This window comes from Berghia stephanieae, chromosome 1 (assembly GCF_034508935.2).
Source record: "Berghia stephanieae isolate SIO BIC M18660-M18661 chromosome 1, UCSD_Bste_1.3, whole genome shotgun sequence".
Taxonomy (NCBI): Eukaryota; Metazoa; Mollusca; class Gastropoda; order Nudibranchia; family Aeolidiidae; genus Berghia; species Berghia stephanieae.
Window position 1 is genome coordinate 33,240,220 of NC_088360.1, and position 18,329 is coordinate 33,258,548.

At 35.5% G+C, this 18,329-nt stretch overlaps 2 protein-coding genes across 4 annotated transcripts in view; both read right to left on the reverse strand.

Moving 5' to 3' along the window:
- Positions 1 to 16,235, reverse strand: part of LOC144972359 (cytochrome c oxidase assembly protein COX16 homolog, mitochondrial-like) — a 73,296-nt gene extending 57,061 nt beyond the window's left edge. Inside the window, exon 1 of the mRNA XM_078913480.1 lies at positions 16,223 to 16,235. The gene's annotated coding sequence lies outside the window, so the exon portion shown is untranslated. The remainder of the gene's footprint in view (positions 1 to 16,222) is intronic.
- Positions 1 to 17,415, reverse strand: part of LOC144972347 (uncharacterized) — a 23,436-nt gene extending 6,021 nt beyond the window's left edge. The window contains exons 1-2 of one of the 3 annotated variants that reach the window (XM_078913447.1): positions 16,899 to 17,415; positions 9,034 to 9,369 (exon numbers count right to left, since the gene is read on the reverse strand). In XM_078913447.1, the coding sequence (XP_078769573.1) occupies positions 9,034 to 9,369; positions 16,899 to 16,950 (388 nt within the window). In that variant the 5' untranslated portion in view covers positions 16,951 to 17,415. Of the gene's footprint in view, positions 1 to 9,033; positions 9,370 to 12,533; positions 12,697 to 16,092; positions 16,236 to 16,898 lie in introns of those variants that run through there. The other 2 variants (XM_078913465.1, XM_078913457.1) reach the window with 2 other exon arrangements.
- Between the last annotated feature and the right edge of the window lie 914 nt (positions 17,416 to 18,329).

The window sequence follows — 18,329 nt, forward strand, 5'->3', positions numbered from 1 at the left end:
ATTATTATTATTTATTATTATTATATTATTATTTCATTATCTTATCAATCATCATCATCATCAATTTATAAACACACTCACATCATCATCAAAAAACAACACCCCCCCCCAAAAAAAAAGGGGGGAAAAAATAAAGAAAAGAAAACAAGAAAAAACTGGACTCAACCCGAGATTAAACCCGGTCCATTTACTCGTTACATGAATGCGGATGCGTTACGTATCGGTTGTGCGATCCTGCTCTCCCTCCCCCCCCCCACCCCCTTTCCCATCCTTTTCCAGATAACCTAAATGAGAACACATGAAGTTAGCGTATATATTAAGCCCTTTCTACCCCCCCCCCCCCGGCTCTTTTCTTCTTATTTATAACATTGTTTCATTCAGAAATCATAATGATATGGATAGATACAGGTACCAGTTCACACCATAGTCATGTACAGGAAAAGTGTCAAGGGAGATGCTAGGTGACTTTAACCAGTTAACTGCTGGACTAAAAAACTCGTATTTAAAAATTTGGCCATAAAACTCGTCCTTCAAATATCAATCGACTTAAATGACCCTCATGTTGGCAAACAATCTCAAACCTGGTCAAATCTGGGACTTCGTTTGAGAGTTTTTGCCTAGACGAGGGTCCTTTTAAATCATTCGGTATTTGAAGTACGAGTTTTCTGGCCAAATTTTTAAATACGAGGTTTTCCAGAGTCCGGAAGTTAACTGGTAAAATATTATATCGAAGCTGATTATTGCCCCGTGAACTCCCACTCCCGTGGACATTCATTGACCTGGTCAATAGAAAAATGATAACGATCATAATTATTTATCACCACACTATCTCAATGGCTCGTTACGGACAGGAGTGTAATTCCACGCTAGTTAGCACAATACTGTCCGTAACGAGCAAAATGTTTAATAGAATCCTTCTGAAAAGAATATCACCTCACATTGAAAACATTCTTAGAAAAGAGCAGGCAGGGTTCAGAAAAGGGAAGTCATGTAGTGACCACATATTTACCCTGAGACAAATCCTGGAGCAAAGCATTGAATGGAACAGCCCCCTCTACACCATTTTTGTCGATTTTGAAAAAGCCTTTGACAGCTTACACAGAGACTCCCTGTGGAAAATACTCCGCCATTATGGTATACCGATGAAGATAGTCAACCTAATCAAAGCAATGTACAGCAACTACCAATGCCAAGTGATCTGTGGTAACAATTTAACAGACAGCTTTAGTGTAACAACTGGTGTAAAACAAGGCTGCATACTCTCCCCGCTTCTGTTTATCCTGGCCAAGAACGCCTCGAAAATTGGACTGAAAATAAATTTCGATAAGACTGTGTACATTAGGGTGAATCCAAAACATGACAGTGAAATTAGGATAGATGAACATATAATTGAAGAGGTAACAGAGTTCTCCTACCTCGGATCCAAAATAACAGACGACGGAAATGCAAACACGATATCAAGCACAGAATTCAAAAGGCAAACCAGGCTTTCGGCATGCTGAAAAACTTTTGGAAATCAAAGCAAATAATGAGAAAGACAAAGCTGAAAATATACAAGAGCAATGTTTTAAGTGTACTGCTTTATGGAAGTGAAAGCTGGAAAATGACATCCTCCTTAATTACAGAAACTAGAAGCCTTTCAGAACAAGTGTTTAAAAAGAATTTTCAATTTATTTTGGCCTACAAAAATAAGAACAGTGGATCTATTAAAGAAAGCTGACTGCACTAGCATTGATAGCCAAATAAAAAGAAGAAGATGGCGTTGGCTGGGTCATGTGGCCAGAATGGAAAAAGGGTCACTTCCCAAGACAGCCTTGTACTGGACAGCAGATGTGAAGAGAAAGCGGGGAAGACTCAAAGAAACCTGGCGAAGGACCATGGAGAAAGAATTAAAGGAAGCAGGCCTGTCCTGGAATACAGCCACCGCAAAAGCAGCCGATCGCAAAAAAATGGAGATGTCTGGTGGATGCCCTATGTGCCTCAAGGCCCGAAGAGGATTAAGTAAGTAAGTATCTCAATGGCTGAGAACTGCCACGAGAATGGAGTCGTGATGCTTTGACCGATAAGCAAGTGGTGGTCATTACCAAGATTTCTAACTCACATTTTAATAAGAACCTGGAACAGCATCGATGTCGCAGTATGGATCCCATAATGTAGTAACGTCCACCCTTCTGGTAAGTTTATCTTCTAGAGTGCTCTCTCTCTCTCTCTCACTCTCTCTCTCTCTCTCTCTCTCTCTCTCTCTCTCTCTCTCTCTCGCCTGCTCTCTCTTTCTCTCTCTCAGTTACATACGCATTCATCATATTTTAAAATAACACAAAATAACTTAAAAGGGGGGTGGAGGTGGGGGGGGGGGGGAATCCCGATTGATTAAGTTGATAAAGCACTTCTAACTCACAAGCAAAAATAAAAAAGGAAAAAAAAGAGGGTGTGTGGCGGTGCTGATCTCGGCTGCTGTCGAATGTTTTCTTTCTCTCTCTCTCTCTCTCTCTCTCTCTCTCTCTCTCTCTCTCTCTCTCTCTCTCTCCCCTGCACAACCAGCAGTAAATGGGTTGATGGGTCTGTTTCATCTGGCAGAAAATACTTAAGGATAGAACAGCACACCTTTGTGAAGGGTTGCAAAAATTGCTATCGTCTGTATAACGTAGAAACCTGGATAAATTCATGCTCCAAGACTCTGAAGGAACTTAAAATCTCCTTCCAATGTATCAAAGTCAGAATTAATTATTGTGTGATGGCTTTGTTTTAATAGTAAGGGTAAATAAGTTTTTTGAGTTTGTGACATTTTTAGATAAAGTAACACAGTGATCAAAAGTAACGTTACAATGTTGATATAGGTACTCTTCGTGGCAAGAAATATGTATTTAAGGAAATTAGATTATACATCATGAAAAATATAATAACATTTTGCATACAATGGTACCATATATATTCATATATACATCACTTCAAGCGAAATATGGCGGTTTGGAAGTAAATCACTTTGATCCCTATTTGAACACAAAATGATGTATTCATTGTAGCGAGTTTTCTCATTCGAGTTCAAATAAGTTGTTCATTTTCCCACATTCGTTGACAACAAAGTCAGCTTTCAGTTCTTGTCTGTTAGATCTTTACTACTTTACTTTGCTCTGACATCGAGATATCGATATCCTAAAATTTCTATGTCAGAATCTTTTCACATCCGCACACCATTACCATGACAAAACCAAATTGTGAAGAACGGTCAAGATTGCTTGGACATTTGGAATCTGGATACGGTGTAAACATGGTGGCTTATATTTTTAACATACCTCAAATGTCAGTCTGTCGCTTACATCACAAGCGTTTTTTTTGTTTTTTTGAGTGGTTCAGTTAAAGATCATCCAGGGCAAGGATAGCTATGCGTAAACATTGCCCACACCGATGAAGATATTTTTCACATGCATAAAAAAGGTCAATTCAAAACAACCATTGCCGATGTTCAGGAACTAGGGCAGTGCAACGGACATACTATGCAACGTTAAATTCTAGAGTCAGATCTGAAGACATCCGGCTGTTCAGCTAATGCAGACCGAACAGCCCCGCATGAATCGTGAACAATTGGCTGACGACCACATACAATGGACTCAAGAACAATGGTCACAGGGGACTGAACGCTCAACAGTTCATCCAATAAGTCTTGCAACCACACACCATTCTGTTTATCAACCATCCTGGCAATACCATAATGACATCTTGGATCTCGACAATTCCCCACTCGATATAAGCCTACACCACCCAGTGCTTATTGAGGGACAACAATGTTGAACCCTGTTGCCAGCCCTGTCAGGTGATACGAATCCCATGAAACAAATGCGTCTCAAATGTAAACTCTTAAAAATCGCCCAATTCCAAGGAGAGACAACGGTAAATTTTTACTTTCGTAACTTAAGTTTGAACCAATATCAATGTCGACGAGGCTTCGAATAAGAACTTCGCTTGAAATTGAAGGGGCCACATAAAATATTGATTACTAAATCCATTTCTGCCAAGCTGCGATTTTCATTTTCTGAACACCAATGTCGTCTCGCCTGTCAATAAATTTGAGATATTATGAATCTGCTACCATTCCTCTTTCAGTTGATATAATATAACACTTGTGAATTTATTTTATATATATATATATATATATATATATATATATATATATATTAAAGACAGTGACAGAAAACAAATGTAACGTTACTGTTGATTATTACTGTATAACTGTGCATCGTTGACGGCTGAAGAAGTTCCTCCTCTCGATGTTTGACAAAATCAGCAGTGGTAAACATGATCACTGACGAAGAGCGTAATATCTTTATTTTCTGCCCCCGATTCTGCTTTACGGTAAGATATATTTTTCAAAAAATAAGAAAATAAAAATTCCCTTTATTTATCCCATAGAGAAAATTTGTCTTTAGGGTCTATTCCAAGAGAAGACTGGAATATACCAGGCGTCACCCGCAGCACAGCGCCGCAAACTGAGCTAGGAAGAGGTGACTTGCTCAAGGCCACACAGCCAAGCAGGTATTCGAACTTGTGAGTACGAAACAAAGAACGTAACACGCTACCCTCCTCGAATCGGGAAATGCATGCAGTGCCGATTATCATAAATAATATAGATATCTAGTCTATGTAAAGTACCAGAAAATAATAGTTAAAATTAACAAAGCGGTCACACACACATACATACACACTACACACACACACAAACACACACACGCCAAAATATAGTGGAATCGACGCACACATGTCCAATCTTTGAATCTGTCGGAAGTTTTGGAAAATGTAAAAAGTCTTATCGGGGCTACAATAAAATTTAATGACCTTATTTTCTATTGCGGACGAGGTGGTGGAAAAGATAAAAGTTATCGAGGTGCCGGGGGCACCTGTTGGGCTTAATTGTGACTAATTATTGTGAGGTAATAATGATGATAGGGCAGGGGAGGGGGGGGGGGGGAAATCTGATTTAGATCATGGTGTCGGGGTTTGATGGTGACAGCACAGAGCGCCAGCGGGAGCAATCTGGTGTACACTGACAAAACACATTTTTCACTTTGGCCTGATATTTTTAACATAGTGGAAGTAAACAAACAAACAAACAAACAAACAAACAAACAAACAAACAACAACAACAACAACAAAATACCCGCATTCAAACATAAAAGGAAATGTTAAAAAAAGAAAAAAGAAACAAAACTCCATAACAACCACGAGGCTCATGGAGTTCGAGAAGAATAGCCCTCTAGTTTGATATGAGTTCGAGTAAATCGGTACGACCGTACTCTGGAAAAACCCATATTTTTTTAAATGGCCAGAAAACTCGTCCTTCAAATATCGATCGATTTAAATGACCCTCATCTTGGCAAAAACTCTCAAACCTTGGAGTTCGCGACAACCCCGACTACTATTCTTTGGATTTGAAAAGTATTAGCTGCGATAATTTATAAATCAAATGACTCCCAGGATGGACTGAAAGGTGAGAGGAGGATGAAGAAGAAAAGGGAAAGTAAATTCAACTGAAAAGGAATTGAAGTCTATGTGCCTTTGAGTTGAATGCGGTACCGATTTGAGCTATCAATTAATATAAAATTTAACCACCAACTCCTTTCTAGAAAATGCTGCCTTTATCTAATTAAAAAAAATCCTACAAACTTACAGTAAGTTTCAGATTAAAACAAAAGAGGATAAGTCAAGGTTGATTCTCACATTTTCTTTTCTTTTTAAAAAATTTGTTTGATTAGAGTTATTTTGATTGTGTTTGTTTGTTTGTAAGTTTTTGTTATAGTAAATTTTTTTTTAACATACACATTTCTGGCTAAAATAAAATGGGGTGTTTCGTAAGTGTACAGCAGACACTTTGCCTCTCTTATAAAATCAGCAGTAGCTATATTATTTTTATACACATTTGGTACTTGAAGCTCAATATTAAATCAGCTACTGCTTGCTTCATGAAATGTGTGGGCAGTTGGGAGAGACATGGTCACTGACTTGCCACCTGGTGGTTGTGAATGAATTAAATTGAATCAATAGACAGATCACCGGGGTGAATAGACGGGTCTCCGATTGCACACTTTAATTGTTTTATTGTGCTGTGATGTCGTCTTGCCGGCTATTTACGTGTCAATGTTTACGTAGTGTTGGTATAGCAGCCTAAGGCGCAGAAGTGTATGTTGGCTTCCGGGTGACGTAATTTGAAAGGTATAAGTGAAATTATTGGAATGAATAGTCATAGAAAATATACGACAGAGAGGGGAAGTAAAGGACCTTGGGGTGTTGTCAATTTCCATGATGGTTCTCCTTGGGCATTTTATTGGTTAATTTCTCAGTAGATGGGATCGTAAATGGGAATTAATTAATTGTGGACGAAGTTAGTTGATAAAGAAAAGAGTGGAGTGTTGTTACTGTTTGTGTTTCTTTACTTTTAACCGTGACTTCGTAGTATCAATTCTTATTCATTTCCTGGTCAGAGTTTGTGTCTGTTTACTTATTTTTTCCCCCTCAGTGTTTCATGAAACTTTAAAAACTGTTATACTAAAATGAGCCAAAGTAAACCTTCGTCCATTCAATAAATCAGCATATTGTTAATGATTTGGGGGAGGGGGGGGGGGGAGGGGTGACGATAGATGAAGAATATTGATAGATAGATAGATAGATAGATAGATAGAAGGAGATAATAGAGAGAGAGAGAGAGAGAGAGAGAGAGAGAGAGAGAGAGAGAGAGAGGGAGAGAAGGAGAGATGGGGGGTGGCAGAAATAGATAAGACAGATAGATAGATAGATAAAGAAAGAAAAAAAAAAAAAAAAGAGAGAGAGAGAGAGAGAGAGAGAGAGAGAGAGAGAGAGAGAGAGAGAGAGAGAGAGAGAGAGAGAGACTTATGTGTAATTTATGGTCATCGATAAGGGCAGATTATCTTAAATATTCGGACATAGCTAAAAGACGTAGTTCCATTCAAACATTATTGTGTGTCTTGTTCTTATTTTTACAGCTGATTTCAATTTAACAAGTCAACTGTCGTATTAAAAATTTGGCCAGAAAACTAGCCCTTCAAAAATTGATCTATTTAAGAGACCCTCATCTTGGCAAAAACGTTTAACCCTTTCGTCCTAGCTGTGCGAGTTTTCGCTAAGATGAGGGTTATTTAAATCGATCGATATTTGAAAGACGAGTTTTCTGGACAAATGTTTACATTAAAATTACATTCGAGTTTTCCAGAATACGGCTGTTAACTGGTTAAGAGAAACTGTCCTGTTTCCCTTATTCGGTCTCTACCATTTTTGGTGGAACAGAGTGGCTTGACTTATCCTTCTATCTAAATCCAGATCACAATGTAGTCTTTAATTCAAAAAGTTATCTGAAACTTTGGATTTACCGGTGTGTGTTGTGTGTGTTTGGGTGTGTTTATGTGTGTGTTTGTATGTATGTATGTATGTATGTATGTATGTATGTATGTATGTATGTATGTATGTATGTATGTATGTATGTATGTATGTATGTATGTATGTATGTATGTATGTATGTGTGTGTGTGTCAATGGGATTAGTCGATAGTTCGATGTAAGATGCGGTTTGTGGCATGTGCCAAACCAAAACAATGACACAGGGGTCCTGTCGGATTAGGATAATAAAGTTGACGAAAGGATTAGATAATGACATACAAACAACAACATACTGAAACAACAAGAGGGGTGGCATATGAGTATGTGTATGGTTGGGAGGGAGAGGGTGGTAAAGAAGGGAGAAAGTATGCAGAAAATGGTCGATGTGTACTTATTTGCGGGTCTGATAACCGAAATTGTCATGGGCTCATTGTTATGAAATTCTCTCGATCTCGAAGCAACGCAAACTATTGTCCATTACAACAATAATTGGTTTCGGATATCAGACCTCCAAATTTCATTTGCATCCGGGGTAAGGCTAAATTGAGTTGACGAATCAGAAAGTTTAACACCCCCCCCCCCCCTTTACAAGGTAAATAAAAAGACTTTTATTGTTCGGAATGAGAAAACAGGTCGGCTTGGTCCTGGTACTAGGTGTATATATATATTAGCAGGTCTGATAATCCGGCTTGTTTAACAGCATTGTATTGGACATTATTTTGCTTTGGTTTGAGAGTATTTCCATTAGAACCATGAGCCCATAACAATTAGGGTTATAAGACCTGTATGAGTATACGTTGTCCTGATACCATAATGTACAAGTTAAGAAAACCTCTTGGTGACAGGAATATTCTTCTAAATTTCATATTATGGTGATACAATATAACATGTGACCAATCTCCTCCAAGGAGTATTATATCGGGATTGTTTACATGCTAATAATCCAATTTATAGTCAAAATATAATGACAATGTTGGTGCTTGAAGTTCGAAGAAATAAATAACACTAGAAAATGGAATGGAAGCTTCAATTCAATTACCGGAGACAGATAATGTGAACGTTTCGGGTTTCCCCTTTGTCAACAAAACACGATGGATGAAACACAAATGATGAATGGGAGATGAGAGAATGGTGTTGTTAACAACGCAATTCTATCATCTCTCATTCGTCTCTCCTCAAAATAATATATGATTATCGAATATAATTTCTAAAAGTGATAAAACCTGAAATGTTACATTCATGGACAATTAAACTTTAATATAGCGCCCCCCCCCCCCGATAACTCGGTAGAGCACTCACTTCTCACGCAAAAGATACGAAGATCAATCCCGGGTGAAAACGAGATGTTTTCCCTGATCCCACTGTTCACCTAGCAATGATTGGGTAGCCGGATCTGTAAGATTTGGCGGAAAGTACTTTGAGATAGACTATCGTCCTATCCAAAAGGTATCAATTAATTTCTACTGTCCATTTCACCCTATAGAAACCAGGATTAACTCCGACTCTATGGGTCTTATGGCTCTGAAGGACTATTAAAATATCAAATCAAAAACCAAAATAACTTTAAAATCCCTTTTTAGGTATAAAGATTACCCTGACATCATATCGTTTTGAAACAAACGGGACACTAAAAGAATGACAAATAACTCACCATCATCGTCATCATCTTCTGAATTGTCGTTGTTTGCATTGCTTTTGTTGACGTTGCTGTTACATAATACTCCACTCCCAGATTGTTGAAGGGGGCTGGTGGATGTAAGGGCTAGATTTTGGGGAGATCCGGTACCCCAATGAATCATGGAACCCACATGTCCTGGGCCATGTGGCAGCCCAGCTGAAAGGGGGCCATGTGGAGGCAGTGGGGCGCCCGACGTGAGGCCCATGAAAGACGGTCCATTACGCACCACGGGGGTGGAGACTGGTAGGCCATTCCCATTGGTAATTGAGGGAGAAGGAAAGATTGACGAAGCATTGTTCTGGTTGAACTCTGGTTGGGGAATAGGAACAGATAGTAAATTTGAATTTAAAAATCTAAGTAAACAAAAAGACAAATAAAACATCTTTAAAAAAAAAACGACAACAAAAAAACAACCAAAACAACAAAACAAACAACAAAAAAAAAAAAAAAAAAAAAAGAAAACAACCCAAAATCTAGAGCATTTATAAAGCGCAGTATCCACTAAACGTCCTCAAAGCGCTTTACAGTGGATCTCTAGTCAACAGCAACAATTAAACATGTAGGACGAGACATGACGCCTACTAAGCGATAGTACTTTTTTTCGACAGAGATAACGCTGTTAAGGTACAGGTTACCTGAGTACGGTTAGAGAATTTGAGTAAAGAACCTTTTCTTTTCCAAGGACTCAACTATGCGCCGCTCAGAGCGAGTGTCATACCACAAGACCACATAGCCACAAAAATAGTCAAAGATGAATTAATATAATTTATATAGCGCGTACATCAATTTCATCAACATGTTCAAATAAGTTCTTAATACTATGAAAACTAGCGCTTCATATTATCTCATTATCTCGGTGTTATTTAGATATTGAATATTGAATTCTTCGCTAGAAAAAAGATACTGAAACTATTTTGCTTTAATGAGTTGAATGAGTATACGTAGTTTCTTACTGTAACCCCCCCCCCCCCCCCCCCCCCAAAAAAAAAAAACAAAACAAAAAAAACAAACAAAAACCCCCACCAAAATAACGAAAAATAAATCAACCAAATAAACTTTAAAAAAATAAAAAATAAAAAAAATAAAAAAACAGAAACAAAAACAAAAAACAAAAACACCCCCCCCAAAAAAAAAAAAAAGAAACAGCTAACAAAACAAACAAAACCAACAACAAAGAATCAACTAAACAAATAATCTTAAAATGTTAAAATTTTGATCTTTTCAATTTTAAATTCACTTTTCGGAATCAGGTTCAACCCCGCATAATATCAGATTGAGACGACTGGCCATATTATAGCATTGAATTACTGTCAGATTGTTATATTTATTTGGGTTTGTTTTTTTTTTTGTTATCAAAACTCTACTATTTTTATGATTTAAGCCACATTTTTTATGCCAAATTTATATTCATATTGATGCATTGCGTTTAGTTTTTCAAAAACAATAAACTTATAACATCCGCCAGCCGGATATAATGTACCAAAACAAAAAAGACTAGATATGTGTAACATTAAACGCGTAGTCGGATTGATACAATTTAGTTAGAACTACTCATAAAAATGGTTGGCCTAAAAACATAACAACAAAAAGCTGAATGACGTCAATTTCGTTCTATCTATCAATCGAACTAAAACGTTTAAGGTTACAGATAGTTTTGTGTGATGGTACGTTATATGATGTGACCTTTTTGGCTAAACGCACAGCATCAATAAATTATGTTGGCCAGTTTCATATTTAAAAGTCTTCCATTTTGCATTTTGCCAAAGGAGAGCAGGCAAGATGCTTGCTAAGCAGAGAGGTATATTCGAATGCAACAAAACAAAGACCTGTTGCTCATTGAACAATAGAAGTAAAATCCACTGGGAAAGACTCACATTCTCTCACAATAGCAATGTGTAAAATGAGTTAACAGCGTTGTCTCTGTCAGAAAAAAAAAATCAATGTCGCCTAAAAGGCGTCATGTCTCGTTCTATATGTTACGTGTTGCTGTTGGTCAGGGACCCTTTGTAAAGCGCTATGAGCACATTTTGTGGATATTGCACTGTATAAAAGCTCAACTTCTAAGCCCTTTGAGATGCAATTGCATAGAAAGCGCTATACAAAAAATACATAACTACAACTACAACTACAAATACACCACCACCACCACCACCGACGACGACGACGACGACGACGACCACCACCACCACCCCTACTACTACTCCTACTACTACTACTACTACCTACTACTACTACTACTACTACTACTACTACTTAATAAATAATATATGATGATAAGTATATATAATAATAATATATAATAATAATAATAATAATATAATAATAATATAATATAATGATATGACTGAATATGATGATAATGATGATGATGATGATAATACGATGATGACGATGATATGATGATGATGACAATGATGACGATGACATGATGGTGATGATAATAATGATATAAACAACAATAATTACAAGTAAAAATAATGATAATATGATATAATGATAATGATAACAGTAATAATAATGATAATAATAATAATAATAATATAAATAATAATAATATAATAATAATAATAATAATATAATAATAATAATAATAATAATAATATAATAATAATAATAATAATAATAATAATATAATAATAATAATAATAATAATAATAATAATAATAATATAATAATAATGATATAATAATGATGAATGATGATGATGATGATGATGATGAAGATGATGATGATGATGATGATGATGATGATGATGATGATGATGATGATGATGATGATGATGATGATGATGATGATGATGATGATGATGATGATGATAATAATATATGATATATAATAGATATAATAATAATAATAATAATAATATATAATAATAATAATAATAATAATAATAATAATAATATAATAATAATAATAATAATAATAATAATAATAATAATAATAATAATATAATAATAATGATAATATAATGATAATAATAATGATAATAATAATAAATAATAATAATAATAATAATAATAATAAATAATAATAATAATAATAATAATAATAATAATAATAATAATAATAATAATAATAATAATAATAATAATAATAATAATAATAATAATAATAATAATAATAATTGATATTATTATCAGAGGAGATCAGTTCTCATAACATTCACTTCCATTCTCGTAAATTCAGTGATAAATTGTAAATTTGACTATTGATATGGTTGCATATTTTCTACATACATTAATTATTAACTGCAGCCAGAACTGGTAAGCATCTGACTGTGCCTTCGAGTATCAAAAATACTCACAAAAATGCTGACAATACAAGGAGGCAGTAATCACAACTTGGAAGTAATTAATCCACGCAGGACATGACGCATGTAGATGGCGAATTGATAAGACTGATTATACTGTATGTGTAATTCATACAATACACACTGGAAAATATTCTATGATTTTGTCAATAATGACGTTTACCTAAAAAATGGATCTTGTCAGCTTCAAAAGACCACATTACTCCGTCACGAGTCTGCAGAATCTATACACACTGTATAAACTCTTGTGTTGACATAAAAACATCTTACACAACACAGTCCTTGATTAATCAAAGCTTTTTTCCCAATTGAAAACGAAATTGAAATATTACACATCTGACCTGGGCAATTACACTGTAACACAAGAGTGTCGTTTGGTTAAAAAACAACAACAAACAAAACAAAACAAAAAAATTAAAAAAAACAACAAAAAAAACAACAAAAACAAACAAAAACTGGCAAAACAACAATCACGATGCCCAATTTATTGTGTTTATCCAAGAGTAATGATTATTATAATATGACTGATATGAAAATAACTCATCATAGCCACTTTCAGTATTGATAGAATGAAGTTGACGTCACTTGGGTCTTTATTATTGTTTATTGCCATCCGCTTTTATGAGTAATTCTCACTACACTGTATTAATCAGACTATAAACCTTTACGGTTACACATAGTTTTGTGTGTCGGTCCGTTATACTTCCGGATAGCAACGCTGTGAGCTTCTTAGCCAAGCGCATACTATCTATATTATTCCAACCGAATCAGTTGTTTCTCTGTTTGTGAGTGTTTTTCACAACATTTTGACAGAACGACAAGCAGAATTCTATTGTATCATTGGTTTAACATAGTGTTTGTATGAATTGACAATAATTTTGAAATACGGTCAGGATATGGAGGGAAAATAATGATGATGATACCGATGACGATTATATTTATGATTAGGAAGACAATAGTGATGATGATGTTGACTATATTTATAATACTAATTATAAGACTATTAGTGCTCCGACTACAACAACAACAACAACAACAACCACAACAACAACAACAACAACAACAACTACTTCTACTACTACTACTACTACTACTACTACTACTACTACTACTACTACTACTACTACTACTACTACTACTACTACTACTACTACTACTACTACTACTACTACTACTACTACTACTACTACTACTACTACTACTACTACAAACATATAATAATAATAATAATAATAATAATAATAATAATAATAATAATAATAATAATAATAATATAATAATAATAATAATAATAATATAACTATTAGTGCTCCGACTACAACAACAACAACAACAACAACAAAAACAACAACAACAACTACTTCTACTACTACTATTACTACTACTACTACTACTACTACTACTACTACTACTACTACTACTACTACTACTACTACTACTACTACTACTACTACAAACATAATAATAATAATAATAATAATAATAATAATAATAATAATAATATAATAATAATAATAATAATAATGATAATGATGATGATGATAATGATGATGATGATGATGATAATGATGATGATGATAATGGTAACAATAGTAATATCTTTATCGCGCTTTTCCCTTAATACAGCGCAAGAAGCAAAGAGTATGAAACGTCAACAGTTGAATAGTATAAGTCTCCTTAGATATATGTTTCAAACATCGAAATCAAATAACAAAAAAGTTAGAATTAACACAAGAAAAAGCATTAAAATATATTCAAACGATAAACGAGATTTGATGGGTTTTTTTTTCCCGGGACGTTATAAAAGTCAATTCCTTAAATGTATTCTTTTGATATTTTTTGAAAGAGTCTTTAGAACGGGTTAATCTTAAATAACCATTGAGGTATTCCAGACAGCTCGGGCAGCAATAATAGCGAAAGTTCTCCAGGCAAATATTTTTTTCAAGCCTTTTCCTACCTTGGAATCAGCTTAGTTTCCCATTTGACATCAAATCCTTCGACGAAACCATGCCATTTTTGTAATTTAGAGCTCTTTTGCGAATAAATTGATTGACTCAAATAGCCACTTTACCAACAATTCTATAAAAAATAGTTAAGCAATGTAGGTCTAAGAGTATTTACAATTGAATATTTTCTCGTTTTGTTTTTCTTTAACTATTAGTATCTTGGCTTGGCTTTGTTGGGGTTGGACATTGATAAGGGTTTACTTAATTCATTGAATCAAATCAAAATAGAAAATAATATCATCCAAAAGCAAACAAACGAGATCGCACCCCCTAAAATGAGAGGGTACATATCAAAACAAAACGATCCGAAATCTGCTCCATAGGATTCGAATCCAATTAATCGCGTTATTGCTATTGACTATGTTCACGTAGCTCAGCTGATAGGGCATTCGTTCATAAACAAAGTGACCTGTATTGGTCCTTGGTGCAGCCGAGTTTGCTTTTTTTCCGACCCATCTGACACCAAACAGTAATCAGGTCAAAGTACTTTCCACCAAATCTAACAAAACCCAGTTACCCAAACACATATGAGTGAACAGTGGGGAGGGGAGGTCAGAAAAACGTATTGACTTTACCCTGGATCGATCACTGCCCCTTTGCGTGTGGGGCGAGTGCTCTACCAACTGGACTATCGAGACTCCCACTTCTGATGACAGTTTCATTTATCTCTTTGCCAGACAATGGGTGCCACTTTTTATTAAAATCCCTGCATTTCTATTTTAAAAAATAATTCTGTCACTGTCTCTCAACCGCTTACCTATTCCTATTTCGGAAATATAATATTGCGATAGATACTATTACAACTTGAAGTTTTGGAATTGATATTTCATTTTGAGAGCCTTGAAATCATACTAATGCCTGAAAACTGAATAAATTGAGTCCTAGGGTAAATATCCAAATCCATGCTGAATGAACCAAGTAATATCACTTTGTGGGTAAAATCCTTTGTCTTATAGGCACAATAATTCGTTTAAAAATTATCACTCTCTCAACATTAACCAGTTAACTGCTGTCCAGAAAACTCGTCCTTCAAATCGATTGATATTTGAGGGACGAGTTTTATGTCCAAATTTTTAAATACGCATCTTTCCAGAGTACGGTTTATATAATAGTTTTTAACAAAACTGCTTTTTTGTTTATTTTATTTCTACTCCTGCCACAAAAGAGTTATCAGTCGCCAATATCTATCATGCGGAAGTAATTTTCTTTAATAACAACTTTTCTTATGAACATAAGATTGATTTATTTATCTACTTTTCAGGTTAAGAGAATAAAGTTGTGAATCCGATGCATTAATCCATCCTCATGAGAGTGAAACAGCTAATGATATGAGTACAATATAAGTACAATTTAGAAGTATTAAAAAAAAAGAAGAAATTTAGTAGCGATGAACGTCGGATATGTTCTATTATGATAAGGATTAGCACCGGTGTCTCCTTATTCATTTACTTTCCTGGTAATCTAAATCAATGTTTTCTCAATACTTGAAAAACAAAACAAAACAAAAAACACAACATAAATTGAAAAAAAATTATCAAAGCAAACCATACCATATATTATTATTTTTACCACCACAACATTATGAGTCTATGATTACTACACACATTATTAATTATAAGGGATATCATTTATCTATATACATACAGTATGGTATATCCAAGGTGTTTAATGTGCTTGAAATAGCTACGGTTTTGCGCTCGGTTATTAGATACGTACCCACTCATACCCATCTCTTCACACACACACGTAGAATAATGGTTTGAGAAGCAGTTAACTGCCCTGTTCTGGATAAATTCAAAATTCGATTGATTTAAATATCAAAAATATCTTTGCAAAAGCTCCCAACCCTGCGACTTCATGAAGTCCCAGGTTTGAGAGTTATAGCCAAGATGAGGGTAATTTAAATCGATTGATATTTGAAGGATGAGTATTCTGGCCAAATTTTTAAATACGAGTGTTTTTTCCAGAATACAACTAGTTTGTTTTCTTCCAGAATACGACAGTTAACTGGTTGATTTGGAGTGGAATTGAACAATTTCTGATATTTTTCAGGCACAGTCCTGCGCGACTCATTTGATCCTAATCATCCATTATACTTTGATATAGACATAAGCACTCTAACAGATTGTCACAGTTAGTTAAATAAATCATATGAAATTGAATGTAAGCTTCAATTTTATTACACGAACAGATAAATGAACGTTTCGGGTTTCCCCTGTCTCAACAAAACAAGATGAAAGAAACACTACAGATGAATGAGATAATTTGGTAGTGGCGGTGTTACAACGCCACTACCACATTATCTCATTCATCTGTAGTGTTTCATTCATCCTGTTTTGTTGATAAACGGGAACCCCGAAACGTTCATTTGATCTGTTCTTGTAATAAATTCGAAGCTTACATTCAATTTCATATTATTTATTTCTTCGAGCAGCAACATTCACATTACATAGTTAGTTCATACAATTTACATGACATTAAATCCCCAAACACCTAGAAGTGTGGGATTGTAATTGCCTCACCTGATCCATGAGCTGTACCTCTCTGGTTGTTGTTATTATCCAATTGTAGCATGATGACGTCATAAGACGACCACTTGGAGGATTCAGGAATCCGATTGATGTTAAGTCTTCTGGTCAGGTCTGTGTGAACACATCCCGACTGACAAATTGCACTTTGGTACGGATCGGGAGTGGAACCTAGGTAGGTCAACAGAAAGAAGGAAGAGAGGAAGGGAAGAGGAGGAGAATGAGGTGGTAGCAGTGGACGGTGGTAGCAGTGGACAACCAGCCCCGCAATCCCCTCAAAAGCATACGTTTGACGGAAGCCGTTGTACGTATCTTAGCCTCTAATCACAAAACGTGTGAAAGTCTAAAGCTACTCTTGCCATTTCCCCTCGTGGAGTTTTAAAAATTACGCACGATAAACAAAATACTGTTCCCTGATTGGTCAATCTTTTACGATTTCCGCTTTGACCCGATCGCCGAAGGGGGCAGGGTGAATGGAAAATAGGAATGGTAAACTGCTACTTACTACTAGATACGTCGTGGCCTCGCAAACTGTTTTGTTTTCATCCGCGCTTTCATTGTCCAGGTTTCGTCCAATCGGGGCTTATGACCGGGTGTCCAGTGAGAGAAAGGAGAGTCACGTAAAACGCCCTGGGGGTGAGGGTGTTTCTTTCACAGGTCACAGCTTGGTTTTTACCTGTCCGCCACTTCTCATACCTGCAGCTCGTCCCAGTTGGCTGGCACGATGATAATAATATAGGTATTAATTAACAAATAATTAAATGAGAGTGAAGTGTTTTTGAAACGTTGTTGAGAGAAATATTAGGAACTGGATAATAAATGACAATTTATAGTTTTAAAATGTTAAGATTCGCAATTTGATCAAGCTTGCCGTTACTTTCTAAATAATTATTGTTAAAGGTGTTCTATTCACACGCCATTTGTGCTAATTTTTTAATGTATGCGTGCGCGCATGTGTGTTCGTGTGTGTGATTGTTTGTGTGATAGTGTGGGTGTGTTTGGAAGAGAAACAGAGATAGATTATATGGGTAGATAGATAGACAGACCGATGGAGAGAGAGAGAGAGAGAGAGAGAGAGAGAGAGAGAGAGAGAGAGAGAGAGAGGGAGTGAGAGAAAGGAAGAAAGAAAGAGAGAGAGAGAGAAAGGGAGAGAGAGAGAGAGAGAGAGAGAGGGGGGGAGGGAAAGGATGGACAAATATATTCGTATATAGATCCCCATTTGCAGGGTGGCTTCTAGGTTACAAATATGAAAAAAATGCCCTTAACTTTATTTGTCAATAGTACATGAACTTATTTATAGAATAAAAAATGGTTTGGTTTAGGTAGTAAAGAACAATTATTATTTCTCCAACTTGAGTGATCTCCCCTATTAAAACCGTAGCATGAGAAGTAGAAAAAAAAAAGGAATAAATTGGTCATTCGATC